The sequence below is a fragment of the Simochromis diagramma genome, unplaced genomic scaffold (assembly GCF_900408965.1).
Source record: "Simochromis diagramma unplaced genomic scaffold, fSimDia1.1 OVJJ01000656.1, whole genome shotgun sequence".
Classification (NCBI taxonomy): domain Eukaryota; kingdom Metazoa; phylum Chordata; class Actinopteri; order Cichliformes; family Cichlidae; genus Simochromis; species Simochromis diagramma.
The window spans coordinates 1077326-1094173 of record NW_024387038.1 but is presented as its reverse complement, the minus strand read 5'-3'; the positions used below and the strand labels follow the sequence as shown (position 1 = coordinate 1094173).

General features: G+C 40.2%; 1 protein-coding gene across 6 annotated transcripts in view; it reads right to left on the bottom strand.

Annotated features, from left to right (window-relative positions):
• Positions 1–16848, bottom strand: part of zmp:0000000660 (arf-GAP with Rho-GAP domain, ANK repeat and PH domain-containing protein 2) — a 164403-nt gene that overhangs the window by 22812 nt on the left and 124743 nt on the right. For all 6 annotated transcript variants that reach the window (XM_040043485.1, XM_040043487.1, XM_040043482.1 and 3 more), the window contains 6 exons: positions 12106–12169; positions 11377–11540; positions 10477–10689; positions 10153–10258; positions 6887–7034; positions 4368–4445 (listed from right to left, as the gene is read on the bottom strand). In XM_040043485.1, the coding sequence (XP_039899419.1) occupies positions 4368–4445; positions 6887–7034; positions 10153–10258; positions 10477–10689; positions 11377–11540; positions 12106–12169 (773 nt within the window). The remainder of the gene's footprint in view (positions 1–4367; positions 4446–6886; positions 7035–10152; positions 10259–10476; positions 10690–11376; positions 11541–12105; positions 12170–16848) is intronic.

Here is a 16848-nt window from a genome sequence, read left to right as displayed (position 1 = left end):
GAAGGTAAATTTTTCCCTGTAGAAAGAAGTTTTCTTCCCACGCAGACTGTACAGCGGACACTATAACGTTTTTGTCAACTAAAACTTAAAGAAATGTCAGTACGTCCACGCTTTAAACGCTGCATGGCCGTACTCTCTCCAACACTCCATATTATCCATTTTCGATCTACACACATCTGTTGTTGCCACAGACGTCGCACATGCTTACGTCGTTGTCATGAGGCACTCTCACAAACAAAATCATGATGGTTTAGTAACGCAGTAACGCAGGGTGCTTACGGGAAAGTAACAGGAATCTAATTACAATAGTAATCCCTTACATCAGTGGTCCCCAACCACCACGGACCGGTTTATGCCCAACAATATTTTCATGGACCGGACTTTAAGGTGTCGCGGATAAATACAACAAAATAAAACCAGTACCGGTACCGAAAAAAAGAAGATTTATTCATAACACACGTGAAAAGACCCAGGAAAACCGAGTTAACGATAAAAACGGTAACAAAATAACGCTGAAAACCGATAAAAACCCTGAAAACCATACATTTCACACCTGAGCCTCAACTCTCGCGGCCCGGTACCAAACGACTCACGGACCGGTACCGGTTGGGGACCGCTGCCTTACATTACTTGTTACTTGAAAAAAGTAATTGGCTTACAGTAACATGTGACTAATGCGTTACTGCCCATCTCTGGTGGTGAACCTTCCCAGGAGTGACCAACCTACCAAAAATACTCCAAGAGCATCAATGGCTCATTCGGGAGGTCACAAAAAACGCAGAACATCTGAAGAACTGCCTCACTTGTCTCAGTTAAAGTCAGACTTCATGATTAAACCATAACAAAGAGACTGGGCAAAAATGGCATCCACTGGAAAGTTCCAAGAAGAAAACCACTGCTGACCAAAAAGAACACAAAGGCGCATCTCAAAAAACATCTTCATGATTCCCAAGACTTCTGGGAAATATTCGGTGGACTGACGAGACAAAAGCTGAACTTGTTGGAAGGCTTGATTCCTGTTACATCTGGAGTAAAACTAACTAAACAAACTAACGTACGTTCCATAGTTGATGGAAACATGAATTCTGTTCTCTACCAGGAAATCCATGTCTAATTCATGCCTTGAATCTGAAGAGCAGTTGGGTTATTGCAGCAGGATAATAATCCAGACACACCATTAGTCGACCTCTGAATGGCCTAAATAAAAGAAACCCCAAAAAACAAAAACGAAGGTTCAGGAGTGGCCTAGTCAAAGTGTGGACTTAAACCTGTTTGAGATGCTTTGGTATGACCTTAAACAGCCTGTTCATGATGAAAAATCCTCCAATGTGTCTGAATTAAAGTAATTCTGCAGAATCGAGTGGGCCAAAATTCCTCCACAGTGATGTGAAAGACTCACTGCCAGTTATCACAAACGCTTGATTACAGTTCTTGCTGCCAAGGGTGGCACAACCAGTTATTAGGTTTAGGGGGCAATTATTTTTTCCACACAAGGCCAGGTAGGTTTGGATAGTTTTTCTCCCTTAATAAACAAAATCATCATTTAAAAACTGAATTTTGTGTTTACTCAGGTTGTTTTTGCGTAATATTAAAATTTGATTGATGATGTGAAACATGCACGTTTCAGAAATAATCCCCGTAGCTCTGACTTTCATTTTTCACTTGCAGAAACACAAAGAGAAGAAGAGAGGCTTCTAATTCAATGTAAGCTATGCAAAATTTTAAAAAAGAGTTTTAAAATCTGCCCGACATCAAAGAGGTCAAATTCCAAGTAATGTCTCGCTTGTCGGTACAAATCACAGCACCTTTCTCCAAGTGCTGGAGCTTTAATCCTCTGCTCATCAAATTAAAAAGCGGCAGTGTGAAAAACTAAAAAAGTTAAGTGAAAACGTGAAAATGAATTTATATTTTTGAGATACAGGGTCATAGCTATAGCACCTAATCTGGATTTCTGGCAATGCAGCGGGAGCAGTAATCTGTCTCAAGAGAATTAACAACTAAGTGGGCACGACAAGGGTTCTTTTTTCTTAGATATCTTGAAATTACAGTTACTTTTCTTTTGTCATTTTAATGTGCAGGTGAACTGAGGTCCATTATTGGCTTTGTGCTGGGAGAACTATCGCATTGAAAAGAGGGAAGGAAGCCACTTCTGACTCCCGTGGCCCTCAAATGACACAAAAATTACAGTCATTCAAACCAATGGAGCTAAAGCTGTAATTGTGAAAATGTCACACACAGATATGGGGCCATCTTGCTTTCCTCCTTCCCCTTCATTGTTGTGTATTGGGAGGAATACCGGGACCACTTTACAAACATTACAGCTGTGGGCTGCAAGATAATTAAAGGGGAAAAACATGCTGATTACTGTAGAGAAAAGGAAAGGGAAGTTTTAAATGTTTTAAAGGGTTTTAAGGAGATTATGGAGTAAAGAATGAAGCCATTTCTAATCTCTCTAACCAAAGCCGTCCTCGGCCTGGCTGTAAATGCAAGCATCGATTTTTCAAGTGGCACTTTGAATTTAAAAGGCATGACAATGTCTCGCACCTCATTATATCACTGATTTACTCACTGCCTAAGTCGAACTATACTATCCACTTGCTGGGTGTCTTCTTGCCATTCTTCCTTGAAGACTAAACAGATGAGGTCAGAACCTTCACCTGGAGGGCCCCGAGTCCTCTGAGACAATCGTCTCGTGGTTTTCGAGTGAAAACCCAAGAGCCATTTGTCCTGCAAAGCTTCTTATTCATACTTCAGCTTCTGCCTAGGCTACACACACAGTCGCTCAGTTTCTTCTTTAGACTACAGCCATGCTGGCTGACGCTGTTCAAAGCTCTTTATGATGAACTGACATGAAAACTGGCATCAACACCCCGGTCAGTTTGGTGATTTCTCTTTCCCCCAATACTTTAGAAGCTATATTCCATTAGATTCAGTTGTACGTTATACTTTAGTGCTAATTAACAAAGGTCAGCATGCTCTTATAAAAGTTTTTTGTGAAATCTACTCCTGTGTCTCAGGAGCTTTATTTAGCTGCTTCTCTTTTTAAAGGTTTGCTCGACTTTGCAGAGATGGAAGCAGCACCCACCCGTGCAGGATAAAAATTAATTCTCACATTCTTGAGTTTGTTGATTAATTCCACTCCAGAGGAATCTATAGACTGAATGTTGATGGTTTTTATAATAATGCAACATTATCCTGAAACAGTTGCTGTTTAGAAAAAAACAGGATGAATGATGACCGGTGCATTTAATAGAGTTCTGCCCTTTTTGTAACAACCCAGAGCTGAAAAGCAGTTTTTACCATTTTCAGATAGCCTGTTGAAAAAAAAAAATGCAACTGAAGTGCTGTTTTTTACATGATGGCTTATGTAAAGCTGAGCCACACATCACTATAAATACACCCCATGCATACATAACCACAAGGGTGGCACTTATCTGTGGGTGGGAAATCTCATCTTTACCAACTTTTTCCATATTTCTAGAAGCGGAGTGCAAGTGGAAGGCGATTCTGCATAACAAAGATCAATATTATGGACATTTCAGTTTACTGCTTTAAACTTTTCACCTTCGTATCAGGCACAGACCGACTTCAATTGCTCTTTAGCTTTTGCTCCACGGTCTGGCAGTGGCCTTTACAGCAAAGCCAGCGAGTGATCATAAACGATCAAACCGAGTCAGTAAAACGAGATGGTTAACGTAACATTAAATGACTTTAAGCAAAGTTTAACTTTGCTAAAATTTCAAATCATCCCTAAAATAAACATACCTATTATCTCCACAGAGAAATGTTCTCCACGCTGACTTGTAATTACACTAAATAATTGCTCTTAATGAAAAAACTAATAACTTTCCTATTTTAAGACCTCCGAATTCACATCCAAAATCAAAACCTCATCCCAATTTTCACCTCCGACGGCTTTCTAATAGCACTTGCTTTCCACTGAGTAACTCTTTTGCCCCCGAGCAGCCGACGTTGTTGTGAAACCCTACGGACAAGGCTGAGGGAGGAAGGCAGGGGCAGAAAGGAGCGCTCATAAACAACTTATTTCAGATTTCAACAACAGCAGCGGCATGTGATTTCATCTTTTTTTTTCCTCCACAGTTATCTGAACCAAATGTTTTTCTCGGCTGAGGCATCCAGGCATAAAGTACCTGCTGTAAAGGTTAACAGGAACAAAGCCCTTTTTCCTCACCCGCCTGCTCCTGCCTCTCCCTTCATTTCTGCCAGAAAAACAGGAAACCTGTTCAAACGAATCCCACATTTTAGAGTCCCTGACGCACGCAGGCAAATCAATGCACACACACACACACACACACACACTGAACACCCATTTGTGATTTCCATTCGGGTTCTGCGGGTCGACCTACTGTCGTGTCCTTCTTGTCGTTCCAGCGTGTGATGAAGCTATTCTCTCTCTCCATCTGTTGCACCTGGTCTTCACTGACCTGTTGAAAAAGCATCACAAAACACACACGCACACACACACACACGTCAATTCAGACTGAGCCAGAGTTTCTAATCAGGTAAACCGCACTTGAGAAACATCATCTTGCTTGATAGAATCCTGCAGCCATTTTTGATGGTCATATTAATTTCAGCGCTTAAATGCGATACGTGGAGGAGCAGATTAAACCTGGGAAAGAGTGAGCTGCTCAGCTAATACTTCTAAAACCTCATTTTGAAAGAGAAAGTTGGCTGCGATGAGCGCTCGACACGGAATACTCTCTTCTTTCATAAAGCTCTGTGTGGGAAATGACTTTTTTTTTCCTCCAATCCAACTTTTTTTTCAAACATCATTATCATTTTCAGAGAACAATTTCCTTTGTTGGAGTTATACGAGTGGCAGCAAAGATTGGGGTTGAAAATAAAATCCAAACAAACTGGGAAACTCATCGCGTGTATGTGTGTGTGTTTAGGCCTGATAATGGGCGCCGTCGACAGAAGCCACCACAGAACTGGTGCTTTAATTGGCGAAGCGTCTCTCGTTTTATGGTCACACTGAGCGTATTCGGCGCTACTGGGCTCATGATTGGTTGGGCTTAATGGCTATTTGTCATGCGAATGATGGCGTCGCCAACCGATTTGGAGTGAATGAACCTCCTTTTACGTTAGAAAAAGAGGGATCTGGGCGTTCCGAAGGGAATTAACAGTCAGTCGGTGCTGCGTATCCCATAAGCCAGGCAGCTCTCCAAGGGTAACATTGATCCTGAGCTCCCCCCCCCTCTTTCCCATCCACACATCAGTAAAGTCAAGCCTGTTGTGGAGATTTGGCAACAACACTTCAGCTCCCCAGATGGTTGTAAGTAAGAGAGTGTAAATAAAGTCATGCCTGCAGCTTGGTTTAGATATGCAATATGGTAATATCTGGATACTTTGTTTCGGTTTTTTTACTCAGCCATTGATTGTCTACACATTCATTACAGCTTCTATCCTGTGTTACAGGATGAATGATAAACACGTCTGACACTGACTGTGCGAAACATGACAGCGTTCGCAGGATAAGATCTATATTTTTCTGACTCTTCACCCAGTTTTCAAATGAAGGCCAGATTTTTATCCTTAAAGAAAAACAAACAGAAAACACCACGCTGCCTTCACGGTGTGGAGAATTCCCAAAATATAGGAATATCATGGGAATACACCCAGTTGGCAACCAGTTAATTGAAGTGCCTTACTGCAAAGAGAGGCGCCACACATGAGTTACACTCAAGTGTGACTCTAATTAATTGCATTATGTTGTCAATCTGTCTGCATTTATAAATTAGATGATAATTACTTGCAAACCTTGGCCAATATGTCTGAGAGTGACTGCTGTCGGTCCGAGTTGGACAACGGTTACCTGGAGCATGTTGGTCCAACTAGGCAACCTGGGTAATTACCCTCCAATCAAAAGTGTGTCATGGTAACTACTGTGTGAAGACATTCAATGCAATCACATGGAAACCACTGATATTTCTTAGTCGCAAGGAGGTTGCGGACAAGTTTTAACTTGAGAGACTGATTCATGTAAGATGCATCATATGAAATGTAAACTCCCGTGGGTTTGAAGCTCAGCTCAAAGCAAAGCAGGTCTAAAAAGTGAGGATGTCTTTGCTTCTTCTACGGTTCAAAGTCCTCTGCAATGTTTAAAAGTACAAACGATAAATTCTCTATATATATTAAACCACAAATACAAAGCTATTTATGTCATTTATTACCAGTGTCTGACTATTATTAATCTGCTAGGGTACTTTGTTGTTCATTTGAGGTATAAGAGGATCGTATGGAGGCATTTGCATTTCTTTATATTGTTTATCAAGCAGAAGTCCAGATTATAATCACGTGAGCCAGGCACGAGGAACGAAAGATAAACAGCACATTAACTTTAATCACAGTTAAAAGTTGTTTAACCCAACAACAGAAAACAAGAAACATAAGAAAAAAATGGTCGTTTACTCCTAAAGATAGCATCAGATATATTGGTGATACCAGAAAGACTCCACACATATAGAAGAGAGCTTTACAAGGCTGGGCTCGTTTTTTACTTCGACCAAACATGTCCTGAACCACAGAGTCCACTGTTACTTTTCTGTTCTAGGTGACCTGTTTTTCCTTTATTAATATAATCTGTGCCACCTGTCTGTGCAGCGTACATTTGGCAATAACACAACGCGGCAATAACCTGAGTTGAATATTACTGAATGTACCAACCGTCTTGTTTTTGTTTTTTGGTTGTTTTTAGTTTTTTTTTATAACTTATGCAATGTGTGTTTATGTGATAAAAACTGGATGCTATCTAAGGTACAAGAGGAAGATCCATGTCAAGCAGCTGAGCTCAGTCCAATCGGTTTTTCGTGGTTATCAACACAAAAGAAAAAAAAACCCCACAAGAACATTTCAGACTTACACTGAAGAGCGTAATGTAGTTGCTGATTAGGTCGTGGACCACACTAATTTCCTGTGTGGTTTGTCCTCGAGTCTGGAACAGGCAGGAGGAGAAAACGGAAGCCAGTTTTTCACTTGGCATGCGGTTCAGGTGGGAGCATTGCTGGATCCTGAATAACAGAGAGAAACATGCTTAGAAAATCCCTTAATGTACCCGCAGGCCGACACGAGTGGCTCATATCTTTTGCTGAATCGCTCTCGTGGCCTCTAAAGCCCACTCATACTACTCGCTGTGGCACGAGCATACAGAGAGCTGAATGAAACATCGGGCCTCGCTCCAAATTAAGCATCAAGTCAATTAAGTCTTCTCTAAACAATCTATATCAAAAGGAGCTAAATCTATCCACTGCAGGTTTCCAAGGGAAATCGAGTGAATGATACACGAAGACAGCGGTGTGCTTATATTTAAAAAACAACATAAGAGGTGGAAGAAGGGGTTTTTGTAGCTGCAGCACAGTATCAAAGTTGTGCAAGCTTTTTCTTTGGTTCTGTATCTTCTGTGTTGTTTGTCTCTGCATTTCCACTCCAGGTAAAACAAACAGTAAATCAGTAGTTTCAGTCCACAACGCGCGAGACGGCTATAATTTATTACTAGAAATCTCCACAGTTCAAATTATCCAGAGGTGAAGAAGTAGAGAATTCAGCGGTGTAACCAACTGAGGGAAAAATATATGATTTTCATGAAAAGAAACAAAAAGCAGCGCACAGCCAGAAATAGCGCCGCTCGTTTTGTAGACCTCAGCTATGTGTTTGCTAATTGCCTGAGTCTTTAATAATGAGCCACACAATCTGTCTCAGTTGAAAAATGCCAGCGCTCGCTAGAAACAATATGGAATTGATTCATCGCTTTCAACCGAAGGACACTGTTACTTCACAAAAACAATCTTTTTCTTCTCAGCTTGGTTTGTTTTTCCCCCCACAACAACTTTTCAGTGCATTCACTGTTCAGCAAACAGACTTAATTTGAAAGAATATTTAACAGTATTGGTCAGATGGAGGGGAAAAAAGCAAACAAAAAAAACGGGGGTCATTAGGGGAATAGAGGAAACAATGCAGCTAATCAGCAGGCGACAAGCAGCAACCAGAGGGCCGCTCGGGCCTCGTGACCTTTGAACCGCTATGCTCGTTTTGTCTGCGATGCAGAGCGGCCTCTGGAGAGCCACACTTGTTTCATCAGCAACAAGGTCAGATAAGAACATTAGGACAACTTACAAATGCATAATACTGCAAAGTAGCTATCAAAGAATGGGTTTTTAATCCCAATTAGTGCCAACAAGTTGCTGCAAAAGTGGTCGAACTAATTAGGCTGGTTTTGAACTTTGCTGCAGTAAGTAAGAGAAAAACTTGTGCATCACGAAGATGCTGGGTCATGCAGATGTGACCCTGGTTCTCCTTTGACTTTACACTGCGTGAAGATGTTTTCGTGTCATATCCATCTGCTAACAACCAAAAGATGACTAACTGCTACATTGTGTTGCTGGCCCCAGGAGACAGAAGTTGATACCAGTGATAAAAAGTGAAACAATGGATGGCAAAACTTAAGTTGTCTGGCACTCAACTTTGCCTGTGTGTGCCGTGGGCATTTTTTGTTACTGATAACTCAAGGATCCAAATGTCATGTTTGTCTAAGTTCGGGACATTCTGCTCAGACAAAAATAATAAACTTTATTTATAAAGCACACTAAAAAAACCAAGGGTATACCAAGGTGCTTGACAAAAATAAAATAGGAAAAGGGAGATGGGAGGGAAAAGAGAAAGGACCTGGCACGTATCAATTATAAAAACCTTGACAATCATAAGATATAAAAGTAGTTCACAAGCATAAAAAATGTACCAGCGCACACCAAGTGTTAACTAGGTGGAAAGGCAAGATTAAACAAATAAGTCTTAAGCCGTGATTTAAACAGTGGCATAGAGTCAGACGCCTGGATAGCGACAGGAAGGTTGTTCCATAAGACCGGGGCAGCTACAGCAAACGCGCAGTCACCGCGAGACTTCAGCCGAGAGTGAGGTTGCTCCAGAAGAATTTGGGTAGCAGATCTAAGTGCTCTGACAGGAGTGTGTAACCTGAGAAGCTCATTGAGGTAGCTCGGCGCCAAGTTAAAAATCATCCTAACTGTTAACTAGTTATGATAAGTAAGCATGTTGCAAAACCTCTGCACTCTACATCAATCACAATAATTCAATTCAGTCATAGCGCTGAATGAAGCTTCCCACCCTCAAAAAAAACACAGAGTGCTAACTCTTTCATGAGCAAATCGCAATGTGTATATAAAAATCATAAAAACCAGCTTTATTTAATCATTTTATTCCTAACAGTTACTATATCTGTGTAAGCTGATGCTACGGCATTTGGACTGCACTTTGCAAAATATGTAAAATACATATAATCCAGAAAGCTATGAGTAATGTTTTAATGCCAAATCTCAGCACTGACTAGCAACATTAGCTTGCTAACAAATAGGTTCATTTAGCTTTTAGCTGCTAACTAGCTGTGTGGTGATGCTCTGAAACAGCTAGATGTGCTACTTTTAAACGGCTAAAGCTATCTTCTTAGCATTCAGCACTGTTTTCCCTTCCACTGAACATAATTTTTTAGAGAATGAAAGTTTGTTTAAACACAAACATTTAAATAAAATTAGATTATAGCAGAAAAAATATATACCTGTGAAGTCTAAGCACAGGTAGGATAAATTTGGTTAGCTAATGCAGCTAATTAGCTTATGAGCTTAGCTGTTTTCCATGTATAAAAACAGCTACAAAAAACTACAGAGAAATAAGGAATCTGGCAAATGCTAGGATTTTCAACAAGTTTATCTGGTAGGCTGATATCCTTCCACTTATTTATGGTTATTAAAAAATAGTTCCTGGTCTCTCTCTGTCTGTGTCTCACCCACTCTGTCTGCACTGTGTAGGTGCAGCAGTTTCCACTGCTCCATCTGTAGCACATAATTAGTGTGGATAGCGAGCGTACATAAATAGAAGATGCATTTTAGAGTACAGGGTTAGTGGTTAGAAACCAGCTCTATCATCTTATTTACTGTGTTGTGTTATTTTTATTAATACAATGTTGTTTAAGTCGTCTTTGCGCCTCGGGTTTCGAGTTTTTAAAAACCCTTAAAGTTTCCCTCCCAGAATGTAAAAGTTGACCTTTGTAATAAAACAGCTTCACTAACACAAATGCTAAACATGTCAGAGCTCGATGCCTGTGATCTCGTGCGTTTTTACCTGTAAAGATGCTGCAGCAGGGCTTCAAGGGTTGACCTGTTTATCTTTGGCAAGCTCTCTATGAAAGCGGAGTACTTCTTCACTCTCTGCCTTTCGCTCTTCTCATCTACCGAACCAAGCAGAGAAGAAATATAATAAAATGAATAAACACAAGTACAAAAGCTTATGTTCAAACACATGCCACAAAAGGGTTTTTACAATATGTTTAAAATTACTCTGCAAATTCACACAGTTTAGCATGGTGGACTTGTGTATTTCTCTCTTTCCTACAACTCTGCAGACTTTATAGTGTTTGACATCCCACATGCCAGAAAGCTCACACACCCAGAGCTGACACCCAGTATGGATAGAGCTCCTTGGTCAGTAGTGCATCTTCTGCCTGAGACAAGAAGCTCTTCAGCGTGTCAGTCACATCCTGAAGTTGGTGCTCCTTCTCCCTCAGCTTCACATTACGGGCATCATGGGTGAACTCCTCCAGGAGGTGAGACACTCGACCAGGATTCCCAGGCCTCTGGTAGACTCCCTCCTGGCACAAACCTGGGTACAGTGTCAGAAGACAGCTGATTAATAAGAAATCGCCAGCTTCCTTCTGCACATGTTCTGTCCAAATGACAAATAGCTCTGCCGTGTAGCATCTCCAAGAGAAAATGACAGCATGTAGATTTTCTATATGACAGGATGCATTTATAGAAAAGTAAGCAGCCTTATGGACAGTGTGACTTGTAGGATTTAACAATGTTGCATAAGCACATTTGAATCTAAATTGCAGGTGGAATAAAATTGTCAGTGCAAGGTATATTAACCTTCTGTGCCATTTCACAGTCTCACTCAGAGTTAACTTTTATTCCAATCCCTCATTATACAGCACACTACTTACCGTGACACTGTAAAAGTCCACAGTTACCATACATTAACCAAGCCAGGACTCTGTATGATGCAGTTTCTAACTTTGTATGGAGCGTTCCTCTGATTAACAGCAGAGTGCAGTTGTGCTACATTTATTTTCCACACTTCTAAAACTGTTTTTTTAAAAGGGAAGAGATAGGATAATGGCAGCGCATTGCCAGACAACATTAGAAAGCATGAAACTCTCATCGCAACACAGTGCACTGGATTAATCAGCTGCTCAAGGGGAAATCATAATAATAGTAATGCAGAACTTTCTTTTTTCAAATTAAAGAAAAACAACAAACTCTTTTAGCTGAGAGATACAATGTAGCTCACCATACTGAGTGACAAAAGCAATGCAGCTGTCGACTATAATAGGAACGCTGTTTTTAGTCAGCTGTTGGTCGCCGAGCGCATTGCCGTCTGTGCCAGCAGCCAGTTTGATAGCAGAGTGCCACACGGTGAAATCCATCTTGTTGAAGCCATGAATGTAAACTGTTCTATTTATATATATGTGAAAAAAGAGAGACAGAAACACAGTAATTACTGGTGAAGAATGCCATCCTGTGATTTGCCCGTACAACACGGTGCTTCCTATTCGATGACCTTAAGTTCATATATTTAGAAACGCGCTGCTAAGTCATTAAATTAACAACCGACATGATTAAAGGAATCCAAAGAGCTTCTACAGAACACACGTCTATAAACAACCGCTGGTTTCCCAGTAGGTTTGATCAAAAAAAAAAAAGAAAGGAAGAAAAAAAACATACAAACAAACAGCAATTAAAGACAAAGTTTTATTGCACGACGCTAAAAGCGAGACTAAACTGGTTGGCTTGTGTGAGGGCTGCGATGCTACGTGCCATCTCACACCTTCTCTCTAACTGAGGCGAGGTTTTAATTACCTTGGATGGTTACAGTAGGTAAGGTGCATTTGGACTAACAAGACAAAAGGCTGAGTTGAAGCTAACAGGACCGCATAAAGCATATTGTTGCTGTATTGCTAATACAGTTCCAATTAGCACAGGCTTTTTTCCTCTCCCTCTCCCCCCCTTAGAGACATACCTTCCACACTCCACCATCAGCAGGACTTGGATCTTGTCCTCACCCTCAGTATGTATGGAGACAGCTGGGGGGGTGGGGTTAAAAAAAAGGCAACAAGTTTTAGAAAATGCAGGCATACATTCAAATGAGCAACATCTTTAGAATTATTTGATCTCACTCCAAAGCCTGAGAAAACTTTCGTCATGGAACTTGAGAGGTGATGCATTCATTCATCGGCTCTTAAGTATACATTTGCTGTTTAAATCAGTTAAATAACACCCTGCTAAAATATATCTAGACATATCTGACTGGGCTTTTCAAAGGTGTAGGTATACACTGGGAAAATGAGATAAGTGAGAAAACAGTGCAGTGATGGAAAATGCCAAATGCATTGGAGTTAATAGCGTTTCCTTGTTGTAATGGGAAACATGATTTCAGGCTGTGTGCGAGCGTCTGACGGCCGAGTTAAACAAGCGAGGGAAGTGGGGCGTAAACACTGGTTTCATTTGTCATCAAGGTTTACATAAATTTGGTTGAAATGCAACTAAACAAGATTGCACTGTGCGCAGTATTTAAGACATCAAATAAAAGACAGAAAGGAAAGGAAAACAGATACAAGGTTACTGGCATTCCTCTTTTGCAGAATCAATCTTTTGAAATCGGAATAAGAGTGTAAGATCCACAGAAACTGGGCTCAGGGACTCGAGCGCTCTGCCATAATCTCTTCTGGGGCTTCAAACAGCTGCTTGGATCATAGCAACAATCACACGCAGCAGAGAAAGTACAAAAAAAGATATGAGGCTCTGCACAAATCTCCTAGCAACAACATCTGGCACTTTCATCACACTCGAGCACTGGTTGTGCTCACATATATAGACAGAAAGATACAAAATCGAAAAAAGAAGCAGGACTTCACCTTAAAGAACTGTTGAATTTTGGAGATTGGTCTGTACCTCAGTAGAAACACTTGCTATACAATTACATGCTTTGTTACAGAAGATTAAAAATCGGGGGAAAATGAGCGTTTTCGCTTCGTTTCTCCTCACAGAGACAAATCCTGTGTAGAAATCTAGTAAGTAACAGTAAAAATAGCAGCGCTGGCCCCAAACAGCCAATCAGATGGTCAAAATTTTGTGTGTAGTTGAAATTCAGTTTCTATAGTGTGGTGGCGGGCGTATCTACTCATTACTAAAGTACAGATAGATATAAGAGTGTATTTGGTTTCTTCTTGGCTGACTGTATCCATAATATGGATACATCTTTCTAAAAAAGCTATCCTATACGTGTGCTATAGCTTGTAACAGCAGGGATGTGGCACTCAAAGTGTCCTGCATAGAAATATATAGGAGAATCCATAGTTTACCAACTTATTTAAATATTATTTACTTAAAACCACAGTTACTAAGGCCTAGACACCAGCTGGTGACCACCTAGAAAAATCTGATCACTAAACATATACATTGCCCAACCAATTGGTGGGTGGTTAGTGGGTGTCGCCATGGAAGATGCTAGCTTATCTGTAAAATAAAGTATAATGCAAACTGGAAACGGATAATTTTCGACACAAGTAAAACGTATTGCTGCTACCAAAACATTTGAAAAAGTGCAATTTCTCTATGGTATATGGAAAATGAAGTGGTTCTTATATAGCGCTTTTCTACTCTGAGCACTCAAAGCGCTTTACACACCTTGCCTATGAAGGTAAATGTTCTCCGTTTCCTGTTTGCATTGTATTTTTCACTACCAGTTGGCAAGTAATTTGCGAGTGTTTGCAGACTAGCTGAGATCTTCCATGCAAACTATTGGTGACCGCGGCAACCTACTGAGGACCAAAAAAATCACAAGGTTTTCAGTACAGCGCTGTGCACTTCTGTGTGACCAGTTTCATGCTAGCGACTGCAAGCAATCAGTCGCTAACTGGTCAGGAAATATACATGTTTACCAAGCAACCAGTCTCTACCAGGCCTGTGTTAAAAGGGCAGCAACCTCCAGCAATGACTCATTTTTCCCTAACTACCGGTTGTTGCCAGATGGTCCCCAACAAGACTCTAGTTCTCTGTGATTGAGGACTGAGGTACATGATTTGAGCCTGACCAATTTATCAGCAGGCTGCTGTTATTGCTATTACTTTCTATTGGCCAATTTGAAAGTGAAAGTTTTAAAAGTAAAGAGCTTCTGTTATGTGTTGATGTTGCATAGTTTGCCCACCGGAGGGCACTGTGTAACACATGTTTTTGGAACACCACAAACATGGTAAGCAGCAAAATCAGGCAAAGCATACACAAGTATACACAAGTATATAAATAACATATACGTTTTATGAAAATCCAAAGATACTTTGGAGTATTGGATTTTTAATTAATCAAAAATCAATCATTGTATTTATTTAGGACTCTGGTAGAATAAGCTAAGGGTGATGGACTGGTTGGCACACAATGTTAAGTTAATGCTGTGTACGCAGAGGAGGAACATCATTTGGGAGATAAACACTTTCAAACTGCGTTTTGTGGGAAGGTTTTTGCATCCCGGTGACCTCTGAAATAAAACTTATGGCTCTCGCCTCATTGATTTAGGCAGGAGCTCGGTCCTAAAATAACTGTTCGATGGCAATAAGCTGGCTGCTGACGGGAAAGACGTGCTTCTACAAGGACTCTGCTGCTGGTTACTTTAACTCAACTTTAGAGTGTCCTTCACACTTTGTTTCTCCAGGATTAAACAAACAAGATATAATCTATAAATTGGAAAGCTATACAAGTCGAGTTATATTGATTTTCTACCTTTTTCTACCCTTTGCTTTCAGTCCTGCTAAAACTAACCCCACTATTAATCTGGTTCAGTCAGACTCTCGGTACCCTGAGGGGAAAAAAATAAGAATTCCTATGTGTGTAGTTTATTCTTTATGTGAAATATCCATAACTGTCATTACTTTAGAGTGACAAGAAAAAAACTTTTCAATTTCCTCTACTGAATATTTAACAGACTGATCAATAATCTGTACAGACACAATTCAATTTGTTGGCACAAGCGAGATAGACGACTGGTAAAAGCATTACACATCACAGTGTTATTTTGGCTAGCAAATCCTTTGTACTCGTATAGGCCTTTGTATGTTGAGCTAAACAGCAAAAACTATTAATCCCCAAAAGTCTCTCTTAACAAGTAATTTGCTTTTTATTTTCTTTGGCAGATTTTCAAGGGCGCAGTGTTTCATTCTGATCCAAGCAACAAAAGGGGAAAGCAAAGAACTTCAGAGACTGATATTGACTTGAGAGAGGTTTATTAACAGTGTTATCAGGTAAATGTAAAACACTTGTCATAGCCGTTTGAACAAACACACAGCAATCCTCTTTTATCCATCTTACAGCTCAGTTGGAAATTTTTTATTACTTAATATGTTTGTGTGATAAGGAACTAATTCTGCGGCCTTGTTCTCTCTTTAATTTGCGCTGAGCTTCCTGGAGGAAATTTTCATTAAGTTTTTGTTCACAAAATGTGAGCAATTTTAAATCCACATTTCCATTAGCGCATTTTGATTCCCCTTTTTATTTTTACAAGTATTATGTGATAAGCTCACAATATGACCGTCCCACCTCTGCAGGGCTTCGGGTCTGATTACACATGGTGGTGTTTTAGGAACTGAGCTGTCAGTAAATACAACTGGAAAGAAAGAAAGTGGATTGTTTTTATTTTTTTCCCCGTACTTGCAACTCCTGCTGGTTGTCTATGGCATGGAAAGATACTGTAAATAAAAGTCTGTTTGTCAGACTATTTATATGTTTTAGAAAAATGACTCATCTCAGTCATACAATAAAAGATGAGCATAGCTATTGTGAATCAGACTGTAGGATAGATAACACTGCATGCTTATTGGCTAATGACTTGCAATTGACAAGTTGGTAGCCACTGATCTCGACTTATCTTCTTTCTGACTCAAATGCTGACCAACACTTAAAAATTAACTTTATGTTTTATTCAATATGAACTGTAAACGACTCAAATCATCAGAATTGTGTTTACTGAGCTCACTAAGCAAGAGAGTAGAGGGCCCTTTTTCCATATACTTCTATGCAGCCAAAAGGCTTTGCAACTAGAGTTGTCGCCCCCTGCTGACCATTAAAAATAATGCAGGTTTAAGGGACTTCCACAAGCTATATTTATCTTTTTTACTGTCTGTGTCTCAATCACTGTTATAGCATACAGATATTCATTTTGAAAAATATGGAACTATTTACAGTAAAGACAATAAAGCGGGGTATTATTTGGGGTGTGGTTACTTTGAGATCGGCAGGTACCTACTGTGTGACTGTGCAATATGTTTGATTTCTGTGTTTGGTTTACCTATCACACGTGATGGCCAGTTTCAGTTTCTTCGGTCGATTTAGATGTCACTTTTACCGGCTACTAAAAAAAAGGTTCACAATTTTATGACGCTTGTCACACCGGCAAAAAAGGTTTGCGATATCCCTGCAAGTAGGAAAACCAGTGGTCAACGAGCGATTGCACTCATTTGTGGTAGTTGGCAGTTGCACAGGTTACTTGGTGGGAGGCAACTTGTCTCCAACCAATCACAGCCTGACTCAAACTGACTGCAATCACTTTCAGACAGATTAGCAAAGGTTTGATAATATTTGAAGTCTAATTTATAAACACAGACTACACCGAGAAGTGCAAGTCGTCTGCAACTGGTCTCTTTGAAATAGCAGACCTGACTAACTTGTCTGCCAAGTGGTCGTAATCTGGTTATATTCCTATAAAAACAAGACT